Consider the following 17,900-nt stretch of genomic DNA (forward strand, 5'->3'; position numbering starts at 1 on the left):
TCAGCAACATTGGACAGAACCAGTGCCTACCCGAGCGCACCAACTAATAGGAAGCCCATAGGTCCCCTGCAAGAATGGGCAAACGTTATGGGACTTCACGACGTATGGAGACTAGGCCACCCAGAGCAAAAAGAATATTCATTTTACTCGGTACCACATAACACTCACACTAGAATAGACATAGTATGGGGTAATCGCAAAATAGAGGCACTGCTCACTGAATCTGAATACTTAGCAAAGACGATCTCGGATCATGCGCCTCTGAGAGTAACACTGAATTGGGGTAGGACACGTCAGGCAATCCCCACTTGGAGATTCCAGGCGGAGGCTCTACAAGATCAAGCATTCGCCACAACATTGGGGAAATCTATAGGCCAATATTGGGAAATAAACGCTATGTCTGCAACAACTCGGGCGATAGAATGGGATGCCCATAAGGTAGTAGCACGCGGAGTATGTATGTCCACTACGTGGGGAGTGAGACGCTCTTTACAGGCGGAAATTAGCAAACTAGAGAAGGAGCTAAGGATTGCAGAAAAAGCGGTAGCACTAGGGGAAATCTCTAGCACTGTCCTCAAAGAAAAGCGCTCAAAATATAATGATGCAGATAGCAGGCTCCGCTGTCACGACTACAACTATTATTTAACTAGGTTGCAAACGGAAGGAGATAGATCAAGTAGAATGCTAACATGGCTACTCCGCGAAGATAGACAGCATGCCCCGATAGGTGCCATCATGGTGGGCGTGCATGAGATGGCTACTACACAAGTAGAAATAAACGAGACGTTTAGGAATTACTACTCAAACTTATACACTAAACGCACCTCATGCACAATTACACAACTTGAGGTTTTTCTGGCAGACTCCCTCCTACCCCAACTATCACAAACAGATAGAGATGCAATCGAAACCCCCATAACAACAGAAGAAACAGAACTAGCCCTTGCACAGCTGCCCAGGAACAAAGCGCCGGGCGCAGACGGCCTCCCCTCGGAATATTATAAAGCCTATCTACCCAGCCTAAAATCCCATCTGCTGGGAGTGTTCCAAGAGGCGTGGACTAAAGAAAGCTTACCTATATCTCAAAGGGAAGCTATGATAGTGTACTCCCTAAACAGGGCCGAGACCATACGGATGTTAAATCTTATAGACCATTATCGCTATTAAATACAGACTGCAAAACATTAGGCAAAATATTAGCTAATAGATTAGCTCCCCTCATGCACTCATTGATTCACGCAGATCAAAATGGCTTCATCCCACAGCGTAACACCTTCCTAAATATTCGCAGATTGCTGAGTATAATAGGAGACACCTCCAAGATTGCACAAGAGGAAATGGTGCTCTTACTAGACATAGAAAAGGCCTTTGATACGCTGGAATGGGACTTCCTGATGGCCACGATGGCCCGCATGGGAATAGGCCCTAATTACATCCGTTGGGTCCGGACATTGTATTCTAATCCAAGTGCGAGGGTGAAGTCGGGCGGGGTGATTTCTGATAGTTTCCCGATCTCCAGGGGGACACGGCAGGGATGTCCCCTATCCCCGCTATTGTTTGCCATAGCAATGGAACCGTTAGCGGCAAAAATACGCCTCATGGAACACGAATGGGGAATTATTAGGAATGGGTTATATCACACGGTCTCATTATATGCAGATGATGCTTTGATATGGTTGTGCAGTTATTCCATCTGTAATATCTTTATTGGCTGAATTTGGAGGCCTGTCTGGCCTTGTGGTAAACTGGGAGAAGTCCTGTGTGTTCCACCTGGCAAAAAGGGCCCCCAATAATCAAGACCCCCCAGAAGTAGGGCACCTAAAGTGGTGCCCGATAACATTTAAATATCTTGGGATAAACATAAATCATGTCATAGAAGACTTAAAAGACGGGAACCTGGGGAGGGTGCTAATTTCCATAAAAGGCTCCCTACAATTCTGGAACAAGCTCCCGCTCTCGCCACCCGGCAAGGTGGCGATTGCCAATATGTTGATTCTACCTAGGCTCCTATATTATTTTGCGGCCCTGCCGATAACTATTCCCAAAGGTTTCTTCGGCAATTTAAATACAGCACTACTGCAGCTCATTTGGGGTGGTGGCAGAGCACGAGTGGCGCTAACCACATTGCAATGCCCGCTGGATAATGGTGGCCTGGGAACTCCGAATTTTGAAAGATACTATGCAGCTGCACAACTTCAGTGGGTCCAATACTGGATCCACAGACCAGAGCAAGCAGAACCCAGGAGCCTAGAGCCTCGGCGGAACGGGACCCCCCTCATAAATTGGCTGACGTCTAAGCCCCCCAAAGCGGTACTGGTCAACCCTTTGCTTGCAGTCGCGCATGCGTGTTGGACTAAATATGTGCAAAAAGGAGCGGATAAGCTTCCTTACTCCCTACACATACCGCTAAATTATCTATTGGCGGGGACTGCAGCTGGAATGCAAGCTGCAAAGCTGTGGAGTGAAGCAGGAATACAGACAATAGGAGACTGCTTTGAAGACGGCAAATTAATGACGTTTGAGGCTCTCCAGGCCCTTATGGAGATAAATCCGGGTCAGTTCCTGACATACCACGCCGTATGTCACAAAATTAGAAAAATATGGGGGGTGGGCACTTCGGAACCAGAGATTTCCCCAGGGCTCCACCAGCTTCTACAACACAGCGATCAAACAAAAATAATATCCAATCTATACAGAATCCTCAACAAGACTCCTGATCCACAGGCAGGGAAAGCATGGGGTAGATGGAATGCAGTACTCCCCACCCCGATCCCACAGGCAGACTGGCCAAAGGCCTTGTCCCACATCCGAGGCGTGTCAAGGAATCCCAGATTTAGATATACCCAATTCAACTACACGCATCAAACATATCTTTCCCCAGCCAGAATAAAGCGCATGTTCCCCGATTCAGTACCAGTATGCCCAAGATGCAAAACACCGTCAGCACCCTTCTACCATATGGTATGGGATTGCCCTAATATACAAACGGCCTGGGCGGAGGTGGTAAGGGAAGTATCTGAGCTAACGGGACTTGCACTGATAGCAGACCCTGGGTCCTGCCTGCTGGGATTGAGAAAGAGACCAAAAAAACAAAGACACCTGCACACATTTATAGACTTGGCCTTTTTAATGTACAAAAGATTAATAGCAATACACTGGAAATCCCCCAAGGCTCCCGAATTGAAATCCTGGTACTTTCTAATAATACGTTGGGCTCGCACTGAATACCAGGTACTAAAAAGGATGGTGCGTGAAGGGCGACAACACACAGGATGCTCCACTTGGGAGAATCTGGTAACAAAATTGGAGGCCAAAAACGATGAGATGCCTCCTTGAACTGGGGTACATATACTCGCAATAACCACGACATAAATCCCCCTGCATCCCCCGTTACGGAAACAAAGCCCATAGGGCACCCAGGCACCACAGCGCATGCACATCATCTCTTTCCCTCTCTCTAGTAATAATAATCCATCAAATCTTCGTCACCACAGCACCAGAGACGCATGAGGAGCAGGAAACCAGGGTTGCTATCTGCATATACTAATCTGGATGGTGCCCTCATTAGGAAGCCAGGGAACTCACGCACGCAAAACAAGGCCCACACTGGTCACAAGTGAATGCCTATATTAAATAAATAATAAAGGATAAACCCATGGAGGGTGCAGTCAGAAATGATACTGTAAAACTAGAAGTGTTCCGTGATGTGCACATTGGGGAGGGGGGGGGCGGGTTGTGATTGTTAAATGACCTAGATATTAGTTATTGTATTGGTTTATCCTGTGGTTGCAAATTGAACAATTTGTATTATATTTTGAAATATAAAACCAATAAAAAATATTAAAAAAAAAAAAAAGGTTTGTGTCCCTCTCCCCAAAGGGAGTGTACACAAAAAGGGTGTAGCCACCCTCAGGGACAGTAGCCATTGGCTACTGCCCTCCGACCCCTGTAACGCCCGTAAATCCAGGATTTAAGGGCTTCCCTGAACCCAGTCTGTCAGATTCCTGGTGACCTTACAGGAAAAAAAGAAGAAATAAGAAGGACTGCTAACCTGAAACCCCAGCAGATAAGGAAGACAAAAACGGACTTGGAACCAGCCCTACTGGGCTGTCTCCTGCTTCGGAGAACCTGCAAAAGAAAAGCGACGCATCCTGCAGGTCCAGCGACCTCTGCCAAGCCTCCTGAGGACTGCCTAAATCGAGGACCAAGACCTCCTGTGGACAGTGATCCTGTCCAAGATGAAACAATATCAAAGGACTCCAGAGCCTCCCCAGATCCACGAGTCCTGACTGTAGGAGGCTGGCCTGGCTTGTAGTGGGTACCAAGGGGTACTTACACTCTGTACCAGGTCCAGTTATCCCTTATTAGTGTAGAAGAGGTGTTTCTAGCAGCTCAGGCTGATAGAAGGTAGCTATAGCAGAGCAGCTTAGGCTGAACTAGGAGACATGCAAAGCTCCTACTATACCACTGGTGTCATATGCACAATATCATAAGAAAACACTATACACAGATATACTAAAAATAAAGGTACTTTATTTTTATGACAATATGCCAAAAGTATCTCAGTGAGTACCCTCAGTATGAGGATGCCAAATATACACAAGATATATGTACACAATACCAAAAATATGCAGTAATAGCAAAAGGAAGTAATGCAAGCAATGTATAGTTCCAGTGAATTGCAATAGGAGCACATTGGTATAGGGGCAACACAAACCATATACTCCACAAGTGGAATGCGAACCACGAATGGACCCCAAACCTATGTGAGCTTGTAGAGGGTCGCTGGGGCTGTAAGAAAACAGTGAGGGTTAGAAAAATAGCCCACCCCAAGACCCTGAAAGGTAGGTGTAAAGGGCACCTATATTCCCCAGAGAGCACAGAAATCGTGATAGGGGAATTCTGCAAGGAAGACCAACACCAGCAATGCAACCAAAGTGGATTTCCGGACGAGAGTACCTGTGGAACAAGGGGACCAAGTCCAAGAGTCGCAACAAAGTCGAGATTGGGCAGATGCCCAGGAAATGCCAGCTGAGGGTGCAAAGAAGCTGCCACCGGATGGTAGAAGCTGTGGATTCTGCAAGAACGAAGAGGACTAGGAGCTTCCCCTTTGGAAGGATAGATGTCCCACGTCGTGAAGAAGCTTGCAGAGGTGTTCCCACGCAGAAAGACCGCAAACAAGCCTTGCTAGCTGCAAGGGTCGCAGTTAGGGTTTTTGGATGCTGCTGTGGCCCAGGAGGGACCAGGATGTCGCCACTTGGATGAGGAGACAGAGGGGGCGCCCAGCAAGTCATGAACCCTCACAGAAGCAGGCAGCACCAGCAGATGTACCGGAACAGGCACTTGGAAGAGGAGTGAACCGGAGCTCACCCGAAGACACAAAAGGGAGTCCCACGACGCAGAGGACAACTCAGGAGGTTGTGCACTGCAGGTTAGAGTGTCGGGGACCCAGGCTTGGCTGTGCACAAAGGAAATTCTGGAAGAGTGCACAGGAGCCGGAGCAGCTGCAAATCACGCGGTACCCAGCAATGCAGTCTAGCGTGGGGAGGCAAGGACTTACCTCCACCAAACTTGGACTGAAGAGTCACTGGACTGTGGGAGTCACTTGGACAGAGTTGCTGAGTTCCAGGGATCACGCTCGTCGTGCTGAGAGGGGACCCAGAGGATGGGTGATGCAGTCTTTTGTTGCCTGAGGTTGCAGGGGGAAGATTCAGTCGACCCACGGAGATTTCTTCAGAGCTCCTGGTGCAGAAAGGAGGCAGGCTACCCCAGAGCATGCACCACCAGGAAACAGGCGAGAAAGTGGCACGATCAGCAATACAAGGTTGCAGTAGTCGTCTTTGCTACTTTGTTGCGGTTTTGCAGGCGTCCTGAGCAGTCAGCGGTCGATCCTTTGGCAGAAGGTGAAGAGAGAGATGCAGAGGAACTCTGATGAGCTCTTGCATTCGTTATCTAAAGAATTCCCCAAAGCAGAGACCCTAAATAGCCAGAAAAGGAGGTTTGGCTACCTAGGAAGGAGGATAGGCTAGCAACACAGGTAAGAGCCTATCAGAACGAGTCTCTGACGTCACCTGTTTCCAAGATGGCAGGGGTCTGGAGCACACTGGAGGAGCTCTGGGCACCTCCCATGGGTCACTCCCCTTTCCTTTGTCCAGTTTCGCGCCAGAGCAGGGCTGGGGGATCCCTGAACCGGTGTAGACTGGCTTATGCAGAGATGGGCACCATCTGTGCCCATCAAAGCATTTTCAGAGGCTGGGGGAGGCTACTCCTCCCCAGCCCTGACACCTTTTTACAAAGGGAGAGGGTGTAACACCCTCTCTCTGAGGAAGTCCTTTGTTCTGCCTTCCTGGGCCAAGCCTGGCTGGACCCCAGGAGGGCAGAAACCTGTCTGAGGGGTTGGCAGCAGCAGCAGCTGCAGTGAAACCCCGGGAAAGGTAGTTTGGCAGTACCCGGGTCTGTGCTAGAGACTCTGGGGATCATGGAATTGTCTCCCCAATGCCAGAATGGCATTGGGGTGACAATTCCATGATCTTAGACATGTTACATGGCCATGTTCGGAGTTACCATTGTTACGCTATACATAGGTAGTGACCTATGTGTAGTGCACGCGTGTAATGGTGTCCCCGCACTCACAAAGTCCGGGGAATTTGCCCTGAACGATGTGGGGGCACCTTGGCTAGTGCCAGGGTGCCCACACACTAAGTAACTTAGCACCCAACCTTCACCAGGTGAAGGTTAGACATATAGGTGAGTTATAAGTTACTTAAGTCCAGTGGTAAATGGCTGTGAAATAACGTGGATGTTATTTCACTCAGGCTGCAGTGGCAGGCCTGTGTAAGAATTGTCAGAGCTCCCTATGGATGGCAAAAGAAATGCTGCAGCCCATAGGGATCTCCTGGAACCCCAATACCCTGGGTACCTCAGTACCATATACTAGGGAATTATAAGGGTGTTCCCGTATGCCAATGTGAATTGGTGGAATTGGTCACTAGCCTGTTAGTGACAATTTGGAAAGCAGAGAGAGCATGACCACTGAGGTTCTGGTTAGCAGAGCCTCAGTGAGACAGTTAGTCATCACACAGGGAACACATACAGTGACACATACACTAAAACAACATATATACAGTGAAATATGGGGGTAACATGCCAGGCAAGATGGTACTTTCCTACACTGACCACTCTGCACCAGAGCCCCACGGCCCGTGTCCAGGTGGCCCAGCCGAATAGAGAGGAGACCCAATCGATTACGAGGAAGTGCCCACCCTGGATTGACCTCTCCTGTCCCCCACGACGACGCCTGCAGTGTGAATCCAGGGGACCCCCTCCCCACCGTGAATGCTGTGGACAAAGATATCGAGGCCTTGGAGAACCCGACCACCAGTGTAGCAACGTTCAGCAGGTAGCCCTCCTTCTTGTCCAGCCTGTGGTTTTCCTAAACCGACCACCTGGACCCAGTCTGCACCTTCTAAGTGACCCCTAGGGTCCTCTCATAGGAAAGCATTGGGAGCCCGACGCTCTGTTTGCACCCTGAACCCGGCCACCCCTGTGGGTGTGAGTTTGGTGCTTACCTGTGCCACCCCTCTGCCCCCATCCCGGTGCTCCTCTAAACCCCTCAAGGTCTGCCCTCTGATGACGGGGGTAATTACCTGCCAGCATATCTGAAAAACAAGTGCCCCCGGTCTCCAAAGGAGTCCATGTGAAATTTGCCTCAAATTTGACCTCTGCACCCACCCGCCCCATGTTGCTGGTGGTGGCTATTTGGGGTAAACTTGAACCCCTGACCGTGCACTTCCTAACCCCTGGAGACTGGAACCGTAATTTGTGTACTTACCTGTAAAATGTACTAACTTTTCTTCCCTCCGGGAACTGTTTCTGAAAATTGCACGGTCAACTTTTAAAACAGATTATTGCCATTTATTCAAGTACTATGTAACTCGATTCCAATCAAAGTAATAGTGATTCATATGTGAAATATGTATCTATTGATGTACTTACCTGCAACTTGAATCTTGTGGTTCAAGAAATAAACAAAATATCAGATTTTATATAAAAGCAATTTGGGGGGGGGGGTGTGGGGGGGGGGGGGGAAGGGGTCACAAGTAGGCACCAAACCCACACCCTCAGTGGCACTGGGGCAGCTGGGTGCAAACAGGACGTTGGGCTTCCAATGCTGGTCTATGAGGGTACCCCAGGGGTCACTCAGGGGATGCAGGCGAGGTCCAGGGGGTGTGTCTGGCACACCACCGGTCGAACAGGGAGGAGGTCCACCTGCTGAACGTAGCTGCGCTGGGTGTCTGTTTCTCCAAGGTCCTCGCGATTTGCTCTACAGGTGGCGTCGTGGAGGGTGGAGAAGTCAACCCAGGGTGGGCACTAGCTCGCAATCGCCTAGAGACCCTCTCTCGCTGGGTGGACCTCCTGGACACGGGCCGTGGGTGTCAAGTGCACACAGGTCAGGAATCACACATCCGGAGTGAGGCGGGAGTCCTTAGTTGTAGGTTTTTCTTAGACAGAGCTGCTGTCCTCAGGAGTTCTTGGTCCTTTTGGGTGCAGGGCAGTCCTCTGGTGCTTGGCAGAGGTCGCTGGTCCCACTGGACGAGTCGCTGTTTTGCGCGTTCTTTGAAGCAGGAGACAGGTAAGTAGGGCTGGGGCCAAAGCAGTTGTCTTCCTTCTTCACTGCTGGGGTTTCAGCTAAGCAGTCCTTCTTGTAGGTCGCCAAGAATCTGTTGAGCTGGGTTCAAGGAGGCCCTTATATCCTAGATTTTTAGGGGTCAGAGGGCAGTAGCCAATGGCTACTGTCCCCGAGAGTGGCTACACCCTCCTTGTGCTCACTCCCTTTGGGGAGGGGGGCATAAACCTAATTCTACTGGTCCCTGTCCTCCAACCCAAGATAGGGGATTCTGCAAGGAGGGGGTCACCTCAGGTCTGGACACCTTAGGGGTGGTCCTGGCTGGGGTGGTCACTCCTCCCTGTTTTTCCTAATTCTCCCACCAGACTTGCCGCCGAACGTGGGGCTTTGTCCTGGGGGCGGGCACCTCCGCTAGCTGGAGTGCCTCTAAGGCTCACCACCAGATGTTACAGTTCCTGTAGGGGGAAGGTGTGAAGCACCCCCACCCAGGACAGGCTTTGTTTCTTAGTAGCAGTAAGCAGTGGGCTTACAAACAGGGGGCATCTCTAAGCTGCCTTCTGTGTGCATTTTTCAATACATACCACACTGGCATCAATGTGGGTTTATTGTGCTGAGAAGTTTGATACCAAACTTCCCAGTATTCAGTGAATACTTTATGGAGCTGTAGCTTTCGTAACGACAAACTCCCACACCACATACTCATGCAGCTATGCCCTCACCTGTGGTATAGTGCACCCTGCCTTAGTGCTGTAAGGCCTGCTAGAGAGGGGTTTTACCAATGCCACAGGCAGTGGTTTGTGGGCATGGCACCCTGAGAGGGGTGCCATGTCGACTTTGTCTTTTTCTCCTCACCAGCACACACAACCTGCAAGGCAGTGGGTATGTGTGTGGTGAGGGGTTCCCCTAGGGTGGCATATTACATGCTGCAGCCCTTAGAGACCTTCCCTGGCCACAGGGCCCTTGGTATCATGGGTACCTTTTACAAGGGACTGAACTTTGCGCCAGGGTTGTGCCAACTGTGGAAACAAAGGTACAGTTTTTGGGAAAGAACACTGGTTAGCAGGATCCCTGCACACTTTCGAAGTCGGCATCAACACTAAGCAAAAAGTGGGGAGTAACAATGCCAATGGTGGCACTTTCCTACAGTCTGGAGTTCTCACTGAGTGTGTGCTTCTTCTATTGTCTGTGTGTGTACAACAAATGCTTTGCACTACTCTCTGAGAAGCCTAACTGCCCAACCACACTACCACAAAAGAGAGCATTAGTATTATCTTCCTTAGCCTCTGTTAAGCCTCTGGGAAACCCCTGGACTATGTGCACACCGTATCTCATTTTGATATAGTATATACAGAGCCAGCTTCCTACAGCGCCATAGTCAGATGTGTTTCCAAAATAAGTTTTGTCTTATTGTGACAAACCCAGCCCCACACGTTTTCGAATTAGAGTTTGGTAGCTAGGATGTCTGCCCCAATATTCGATCTGAATGTTTATTAATTGATTATGATTGATTCGACTACACAAATAATGAAAACTATTGTTCCTTCTCAAATAATTCTGTTGTTATTCTGAATTATTATTTTGGAGTGTTTAATGGTAATTGCTCTTATAAGATTGAGATTCTTCAGATGTTTTGACAGCCTGTATTGTTTCTGTTTTCCTATCATTTGGTTTCGCGCATCATTTATGTGACCTTAGCATTGTTAATATAAGGGCAATAAACGTTTAAACTTTACTCAATTGGTGTAATGATTCATGACCACGTAGGTCATGGTGCGTATAAATTACTGACTCATCATTGAATGTTGTTGCTGTCTATGGCTATTAGTTCTCTGTAGGAAGGTAGCCTCTTTCTAGCCTTGTTACCCCCACTTTTGGCCTGTTTGTGAGTACAGGTCAGGGTGTTTTTACGGTCTCACTGAGATCCTGCTAGCCAGGGCCCAGTGCTCATAGTGAAAACCCTATGTTGTCAGTGTGTTTGATATGTGTCACTGGGATCCTTCTAACCAGGACCCCAGTGCTCATAAGTATGTGGCCTATATGTGCTACCTGTGTGGTGCCTAACTGTATCACTGAGGCTCTGCTAACCAGAACCTCAGTATTTATGCTCTCTCTGCCTTTAAAATTGTCACTGCAGGCTAGTGACTAATTTTACCAATTCTGATTGGCACACTGGAACACCTTTATAATTCCCTAGTATATGGTACCTAGGTACCCAGAGTATTGGGGTTCCAGGAGATCCCTATGGGCCGGAGCATTTATTTTGCCACCCATAGGGAGCTCAGACAATTCTTACACAGGATTGCCACTGCAGCATGAGTGAAATAACGTCCAGGTTATTTCACAGCCATTTTTCACTGCACATAAGTAACTTATAAGTCACCTATATGTCTAACCCTCACTTGGTGAAGGTTAGGTGCCAAGTTACTTAGTGAGTGGGCACCCTGGCACTAGCCAAGGTGCCCCCACATCGTTCAGGGCAAATTCCCCAGACTTTGTGAGTGCGGGGACACCATTACACGCGTGCACTATACATAGGTCACTACCTATGTATAGCGTCACAATGGTAACTCCGAACATGGCCATGGATCATGGAATTGTCACCCCAATACCATTTTGGTATTGGGGGGACAATTCCATGCATCCCCGGGTCTCTAGCACAGAACCCGGGTACTGACAAACTTGCTTTCCGGGGTCTCCTGGGTTACAGGCTCTGCCTGTGCAAACTGTTTTACTACCCTTTATGAAAGGTTATTCATAAATATTGAATTCTTTGTTGTTTAAGAACAAACAAAAAGTGATGGTGGTGTGTGTGTGTGTGTGTGGGGTGGCACTTGGCTGGCGGTTTGTGAGGGGTGGCGTTTGGCTGGCGGTGGGTGCTTGGCTGGCGGTGTGCATGGGGTGGCGCTTGGCTGACAGTGTGCGTGGGGTGGCGCTTGGCTGGCAGTGTAAATATTGATTTGCTGTTGGCTACTGCAACACACTGCCAGCCAAACGTCAGTCCACGCACTCCCATCAGCTGGTGAGATTGCTGTATCAGGCATGAGGGCGTATGTAAGTGATGGGCCCTTGAGTGGCGCTGTCTGTCGATGCAAGTGTTGTAATGTGCTGGGCCCGTGGCTGCCGGTGTGGATGTTCTTGTGCATGTCATGTATGATGAAAGGTGTGTGAATGGACTGTAAAACGGTTGGTGCCTTGTCGTGGCTTTACAGCTCATGAGCTGTAAGTCGTTGGTTCAGTTTTTTGGCCTTTCATTTATTAACAGTGTATTTCATTTTTGTGAAATCTCTTGTTAAAAGTTTTTTTTATCTACTGAACCATCACTCATCCTCGTGCCAAATCCAACTAGTATGTGTGGTAAAAATAAAACCTCCTCCGCTGTAATTAGGCGTCGCAGCACACCCATGACATGCCAGGTGTCTCAGGTGAGACCCTGATGATGAAGCATGCCACCATCTTGGTTGGTGGGTGAGGGGTCTTTTTTAACATAACCTACGTATGTTTCTTTTTACAATTTTAGTGTTTGGAACATCACATAAGTACGTGGACACATCAAAATGATCTGTTGCAAAACTACCTGTGTTTGGTGGGGTGGGGGGGGCACCTATGTTTTTGGTCCCAGGTGCGGCCTTCATCTAGGGAAACCTACCAAACCCAGACATGTTTTAAAACTAACCCCAAGGAATCCAGGGAGGTGTGGCTTGCCTGGATCCCCCAACATTTTCTCACCCTGACTCCCCTGCAAACCTCAAAATTTGCTTAAAAAAGCATATTTTCCTCACTTTTCTGTGTAGGATCACCGCTCCGCCACAAATTTCCTACCACCCATCATTCCCCTCAGTCTCCTAAGTAAAATGATACCTCACTTGTGTGGGTCCCCAAAGCAGAGTCAGCCTAAAAGATGTATAAAAGAAAAATATGTGTTTATCAACTCGCTGTGCTAACCCTTCAATCTCTACAGGTTATTGGCATTTTTTCTGTTGCGGGCATTAAACACCCACACAAGTGAGGTATCATTTCTATGGGGAGACTTGGGGAACGCTGGGTGGAACGAAATCTGTGTCTCCTCTCAGATTCCAGAACTTTCGGTCACTGAAATGTGAGGAAAAAGTGTTTTTTTGGCCAAATTTTGAGGTTTGCAAAGGATTCTGGGTAACAAAACTTGGTGAGAGCCCCACAAGTCACCCCATCTTGGATTTCCCTAGGTGTCTACTTTTCAAAAATGCGCAGGTTTGGTAGGTTTCCCTAAGTGCTGGCTGAGCTAGAGTCCAAAATCTACAGCTAGGCACTTTGCAAAAAACACGTCAGATTTCAATGTAAAAATGTGATGTGTCCATGTTGCGTCACCTGTCGCGAGCATTAGGCCTACCCACGCAAGTGAGGTACCATTTTTATAGCGAGACTTGGGGGAACACAGATAGCAAAACAAGTGTTATTGCCTCTCGTCTTTCTCTACATGTTTTCCTTCCAAATGCAAGACAGTGTGTAAAAAAAGACGTCTATTTGAGAAATGCCCTGTAATTCACATGCAAGTATGGGCACCCTGGAATTCAGAGATGTGAAAATAACCACTGCTTCTCAACACCTTATATGGTGTCCATTTTGGAAGTACAAAGGTTTTCTTGATATCTATTTTTCACTCTTTATATTTCAGCAAATGAATTGCTGTGTACCTGGTATAGAATGAAAACCCATTGCAAGGTGCAGCTCATTTATTGGCTCTGGGTACCTAGGGGTCTTGATGAATCTACAAGCCCTATATATCCCCCCAACCAGAAGAGTCCAGCAGACGTAACAGTATACTGCTTTCAAAAATCTGACATCGCAGGAAAAAGTTAGAGTAAAACGTGCAGAAAAATGGCTGTTTTTTTCACATCAATTTCAATATTTTTTATTTCAGCTGTTATTTTCTGTAGGAAACCCTTGAAGTATCTACACAAATTACCCCTTGCTGATTGCAAAATTTTGTCTACTTTTCAGAAATGTTTAGCTTTCCGGGATCCAGCATTGGTTTCACGCCCATTTCTGTCACTAACTGGAACGAGGCTGAAAGCACACAAAATAAATTAGTAAAAATGGGGTATGTCCCGGTAAAATGCCGAAATTGTGTTGAAAATTTGGGTTTTCTGATTCAAGTCTGTCTGTTCCTGAAAGCTGGGAAGAAGGTGATTTTAGCGCCGGCAAACCCTTTGTTGATGCCATTTTCAGGGGAAAAACCACAAGCCTTCTTCTGCAGCCCTTTTTCCCCATTTGTTTTTTTAAAAAAACAACATTTTTGCTCTGTATTTTGGCTAATTTCTTGGTCTCATTCAGGAGAACCCACAAAGTCTGGGTACCTCTAGAACCCGCTAGGATGTTGGAAAAAAAGGATGCAACTTTGGCGTGGGTAGCTTATGTAAACAAAAAGTTAGGAGGGCCTAAGCGCGAACTGCCCCAAACAGACAAAAAAGGCTTGGCACCTGAGGAGAAAAAGGCCTGGCAGCGAAGGGGTTAAGATCACATATTACAATACCATCAAGAAAGTTCAGTGGGTTAAACCACCTAGTGAACGATTGATTATAATTATTTTCGGTCACCGATTCCAATTAACATCCTAAATAAGTGTGTTAATGCAAAACTGTATAAATGTTTATGTAACCTTTGTTTCACAGGATCCAATTTTAACGAAATACTTCCGTACCAGTGCACTGAATATATGATTTCTATATCAGCAAAGTCCTGGGGTTAAAACTTAAAAATAAACACACATCAAAACTTTTATTCTCAGAATGTATCAACCTCATATCCACAAGTACGTCCCCAAACAGTTTATACAGCACTGTTAGTATTTCATAGCTACTTGTACTTACAGAGTTTCGTTTGTGAGTATTTATGCTGAATGGTTCAAAAATGCAAACTGTATTTCCATACGATGCTGCAATCTAAAACACAATTGGAAAAAGGATACGCTTCTTATTTTGAAGTGTTGGACAAATAATGAAAAACAGTAAGACTTTACTGTTATGAGTATTTACATAGGATTTTGTTGTGGAATAACGATGTGCATGCATTCCCCACAAAGGAATTACTAATTTTTCTTCCAGGCTAATCTCTATTTTGCACTATGAAGTAGCAACTTTCTAACCTGAAGTTACATCCCAGATGCCTTGTCAAAGAATGATAAATAAGATACAGTGACTATACAAGCCTTATCGTCATGTTATTTACACAATGTTTAAGAATCGTGGTGGTATTCAGTTTCCTTTAAATTTAGCTAAGCACATATTACACTTATATAAAGGGATGGAGATGAGTTTTGTTTAGACAGCACACCAGCCCCAGTTGCTCGCCTCCAACTGAAGCTTCAAGAATCTTTTACTAAGAGTCAAGAGATACAATAAACAGCATAAAACATTACTCGAAGGCATTTCATAACTTTAAAGAAGTAAAAGATTGAGTGTGCAATAAAGTATGACACATTCCATTGCACAAAAACCACAAATATACAAAAGATGCAAAAAATAATTTAAGATACAATAGAGTACACATAATAGAGAACAAAAAAGAGAATGCATTACCATGTTTCTGTACAAGAATTAGAGACAACTGAGAATTTACTCACCTTTTCCCTTGGACAGAACTACACAATTAAGATTTCAAAACCTTTTACAGCATCGTGAAAGACCCGATTGACTAGTTTAACACTGCCAACGGTCCTATGACCTAAGCAACAGCACTTGGGGTCATGACTCATGTCAGCAGAGACTATCAGCAGGGACCAGGTCAGGTACAGTTGGTACTGGTCAGCTGGGAACATAAGGGAAAAGGCCCTTGCAGCTTGTTGTGGCCATGTAGCTTACTTACGAGAAATGACCCTTGGAGTTCACGTATTTATCTTGGGTACAAGTGGGAGCAGGTCCAGCCCTTCAGGGATCCTCGCAGGTCTTAAAAAAGGAGCCGTCCTTTGTTTCTTCCACAGGTCCAGAGTATTCTGAAGAGGGTGCCTGGGGCTTATCCATATATGCCTGGCATTAACCTGTGGATGGGGGTGATGCCTGGCCCTACCCTAACTAGTGGAGAAGACCCCAGGGTTCGCCCTACCCACTTTTGCAGCAGTTCCTGCAAACAATCCCACTGTGTGCGTCACTCGCAAAATCTCTTGGGGTTTGGTACCTGCATGACTAGGATGACAAAAGCTCCAGCCTTTGCAGGGATCACCCAATATTTACTTGTGACAGGGAAGGTTCCAATGAAGTAAATTAAGTTTATGGGCCAACCTATCCACATCGACGCCTTTGTTACGCTCTGGAAGGGGTTTCACACCTCAAAGGGTCTATTAACTGGCGGGGCTACAGTTATAAAGCTAAAGCAAATTAGCCTCAAGGAGCTTCAGGCAAAGGAAAAGGTACATTTGTAAAAGTTAATTTCCCTTAATATTTATGAAAAATCCTACTTCAGTTAAGATTTTGATGAACATTAAAAATAAGTGTTTGTTATGTTAATTATATTTGTAAGAGCGCACTTACCCCAGAAGGTTTCTTGGTGCTGGAATAACAGAAGCAACCAACACAACGTCCTCAACTTAGTCATATTTCAGTTTAACAAGCCACGTTTTAAGCGCTATCTAAATCTGATATAATGGGGGTCAATCTGATTTCTAGTGGCAAGGAATTCCATATATGGGGATTCTAATACGGAAAACCTAGCACCACCAAGTCTCTGTTTTTTGAAGAGGGGAATGGCAAGAAGGTTCAAGTGAGAAGATCTTAAGTTGTAGATGGGTGAGTATTTTTGAAAGCGAGCCAAAATGAACGCAGGACTGTTGCTGTATAGGACTTCAAAAATTATGCAACCAGTCTTAAATGCCATACGCTGTTTCACTGGCAGCCAATGCAGTTCGCGCAACAACGGGGTGATGTGACATTGCCTAGGTGTACGAAACAGCAGCCTGGAAGCCTAGTTTTGTACCAATTGTAGCCTGAGTTAGGCCCTCGGGAAGGCCCAGATACAAGGAGTTTGCTTAATCTAGTCTAGAAATCACTAGAGCAATGATTACCTGAATAAGGGCTTCTCAAGTCAAGAATTTGCCTATTTTACTGATTTTACACAATTGCAGGACGCCAGAAGATAGGACATTCACTACTTGGGGGCTGGAGAGTGTTCTCTTGTGAACTGCCTTTCCTCTCCTCTTTCCCACGTACCCGATGAAGAGCTGATCCTCCAGCCTGAAATCCTTCGTTCTGTCCACATAAAAGCTTAGCGCTCTCCTCGGGTCTAAGCGGTGTAGTCTCTCTTCTTCTGTTGAAGGATGAGGCGAGGATAAAACGAGGAAAGAGTAATCGTTTGGGCCATATGAAAGGGTGAAACATCCTTCGGTAGGAAAGCAGCATTGGTCCTCAACACCACCTTATCCCCATAAAAAGATGTGTAAGGGGGTTTAACTCACTCTTCTTGCGGAAGTAATTGCAACAAGGAAAACAACAGTCTTTAGGACCAATAACCTTAAGGGGCAAGAATGCATACCCTCAAATAGGGTACCCATAAGAAAAGTCAGAACCAGGTTTAAATCCCACTGAGGCATAATGAAAGGAGTGGGAGGAAATTTGTTAATAAGACCTTTTAAAAATCTAAGTACTATAGGGGATTTGAATAGAGAAGGCTGGTCTGGAAGACATAGAAACGCTGACAAGGCAGATAAATATCCCTTGACTGTAGCCACTGCACAACCCCTCTGTGCCAGAGACAGTGCAAAAGACAAGGTATCTGATAAGTGAGCACGTAAGGGATCAATTTGTCTCTCTCCACACCAAATCACAAATTTAGCCCACCTATTAGCATAGATAGATTTAGTGGAGTGACGCCTGGCCGATCAGATAACATCCACTACATCAGGCGGGAGAGAAAAGGAACTCAGGTTGCCCCGTTCAATCTCCAGGCATGAAGGTGCAGGCTCTAGAGGTGGGGGTGTAGAACCTGCCCCTGCGATTGCGAGAGGAGGTCTGCCCTGAGAGGGAGACGGAGCGGAGGGCACAGTGAGAGTTGGAGAAGGTCCAGGTACCATACCCTCCTTGGCCAATCCGAAGCTATTAAGATGACTTGGGCCCGTTCTTGGCGAATTTTCCTCAAAACTCGAGGAATCAAGGGTATGGGGGGAAACGCGTAAAGCAACTGGTCCCACCAGGTCATCTGAAACGCGTCCCCCAATGCTCCTTGTTCCGGATACTGGAGGGTGCAAAATAATGGGTAGTGCGAGTTCTCCCGGGTGGCAAACAGATCTATCCGAGGAAACCCCCACATC

At 46.8% G+C, this 17,900-nt stretch overlaps 1 protein-coding gene across 2 annotated transcripts in view; it reads right to left on the minus strand.

The window, feature by feature from the left end:
- The window catches only part of DMXL2 (Dmx like 2), a 1,615,381-nt gene that overhangs the window by 1,516,565 nt on the left and 80,916 nt on the right, over positions 1-17,900 (minus strand). For both annotated transcript variants that reach the window (XM_069222485.1, XM_069222484.1), the window contains exon 3: positions 14,473-14,544. In XM_069222485.1, the coding sequence (XP_069078586.1) occupies positions 14,473-14,544 (72 nt within the window). The remainder of the gene's footprint in view (positions 1-14,472; positions 14,545-17,900) is intronic.

This window comes from Pleurodeles waltl, chromosome 3_1 (assembly GCF_031143425.1).
Source record: "Pleurodeles waltl isolate 20211129_DDA chromosome 3_1, aPleWal1.hap1.20221129, whole genome shotgun sequence".
In the NCBI taxonomy this organism is placed as follows: domain Eukaryota; kingdom Metazoa; phylum Chordata; class Amphibia; order Caudata; family Salamandridae; genus Pleurodeles; species Pleurodeles waltl.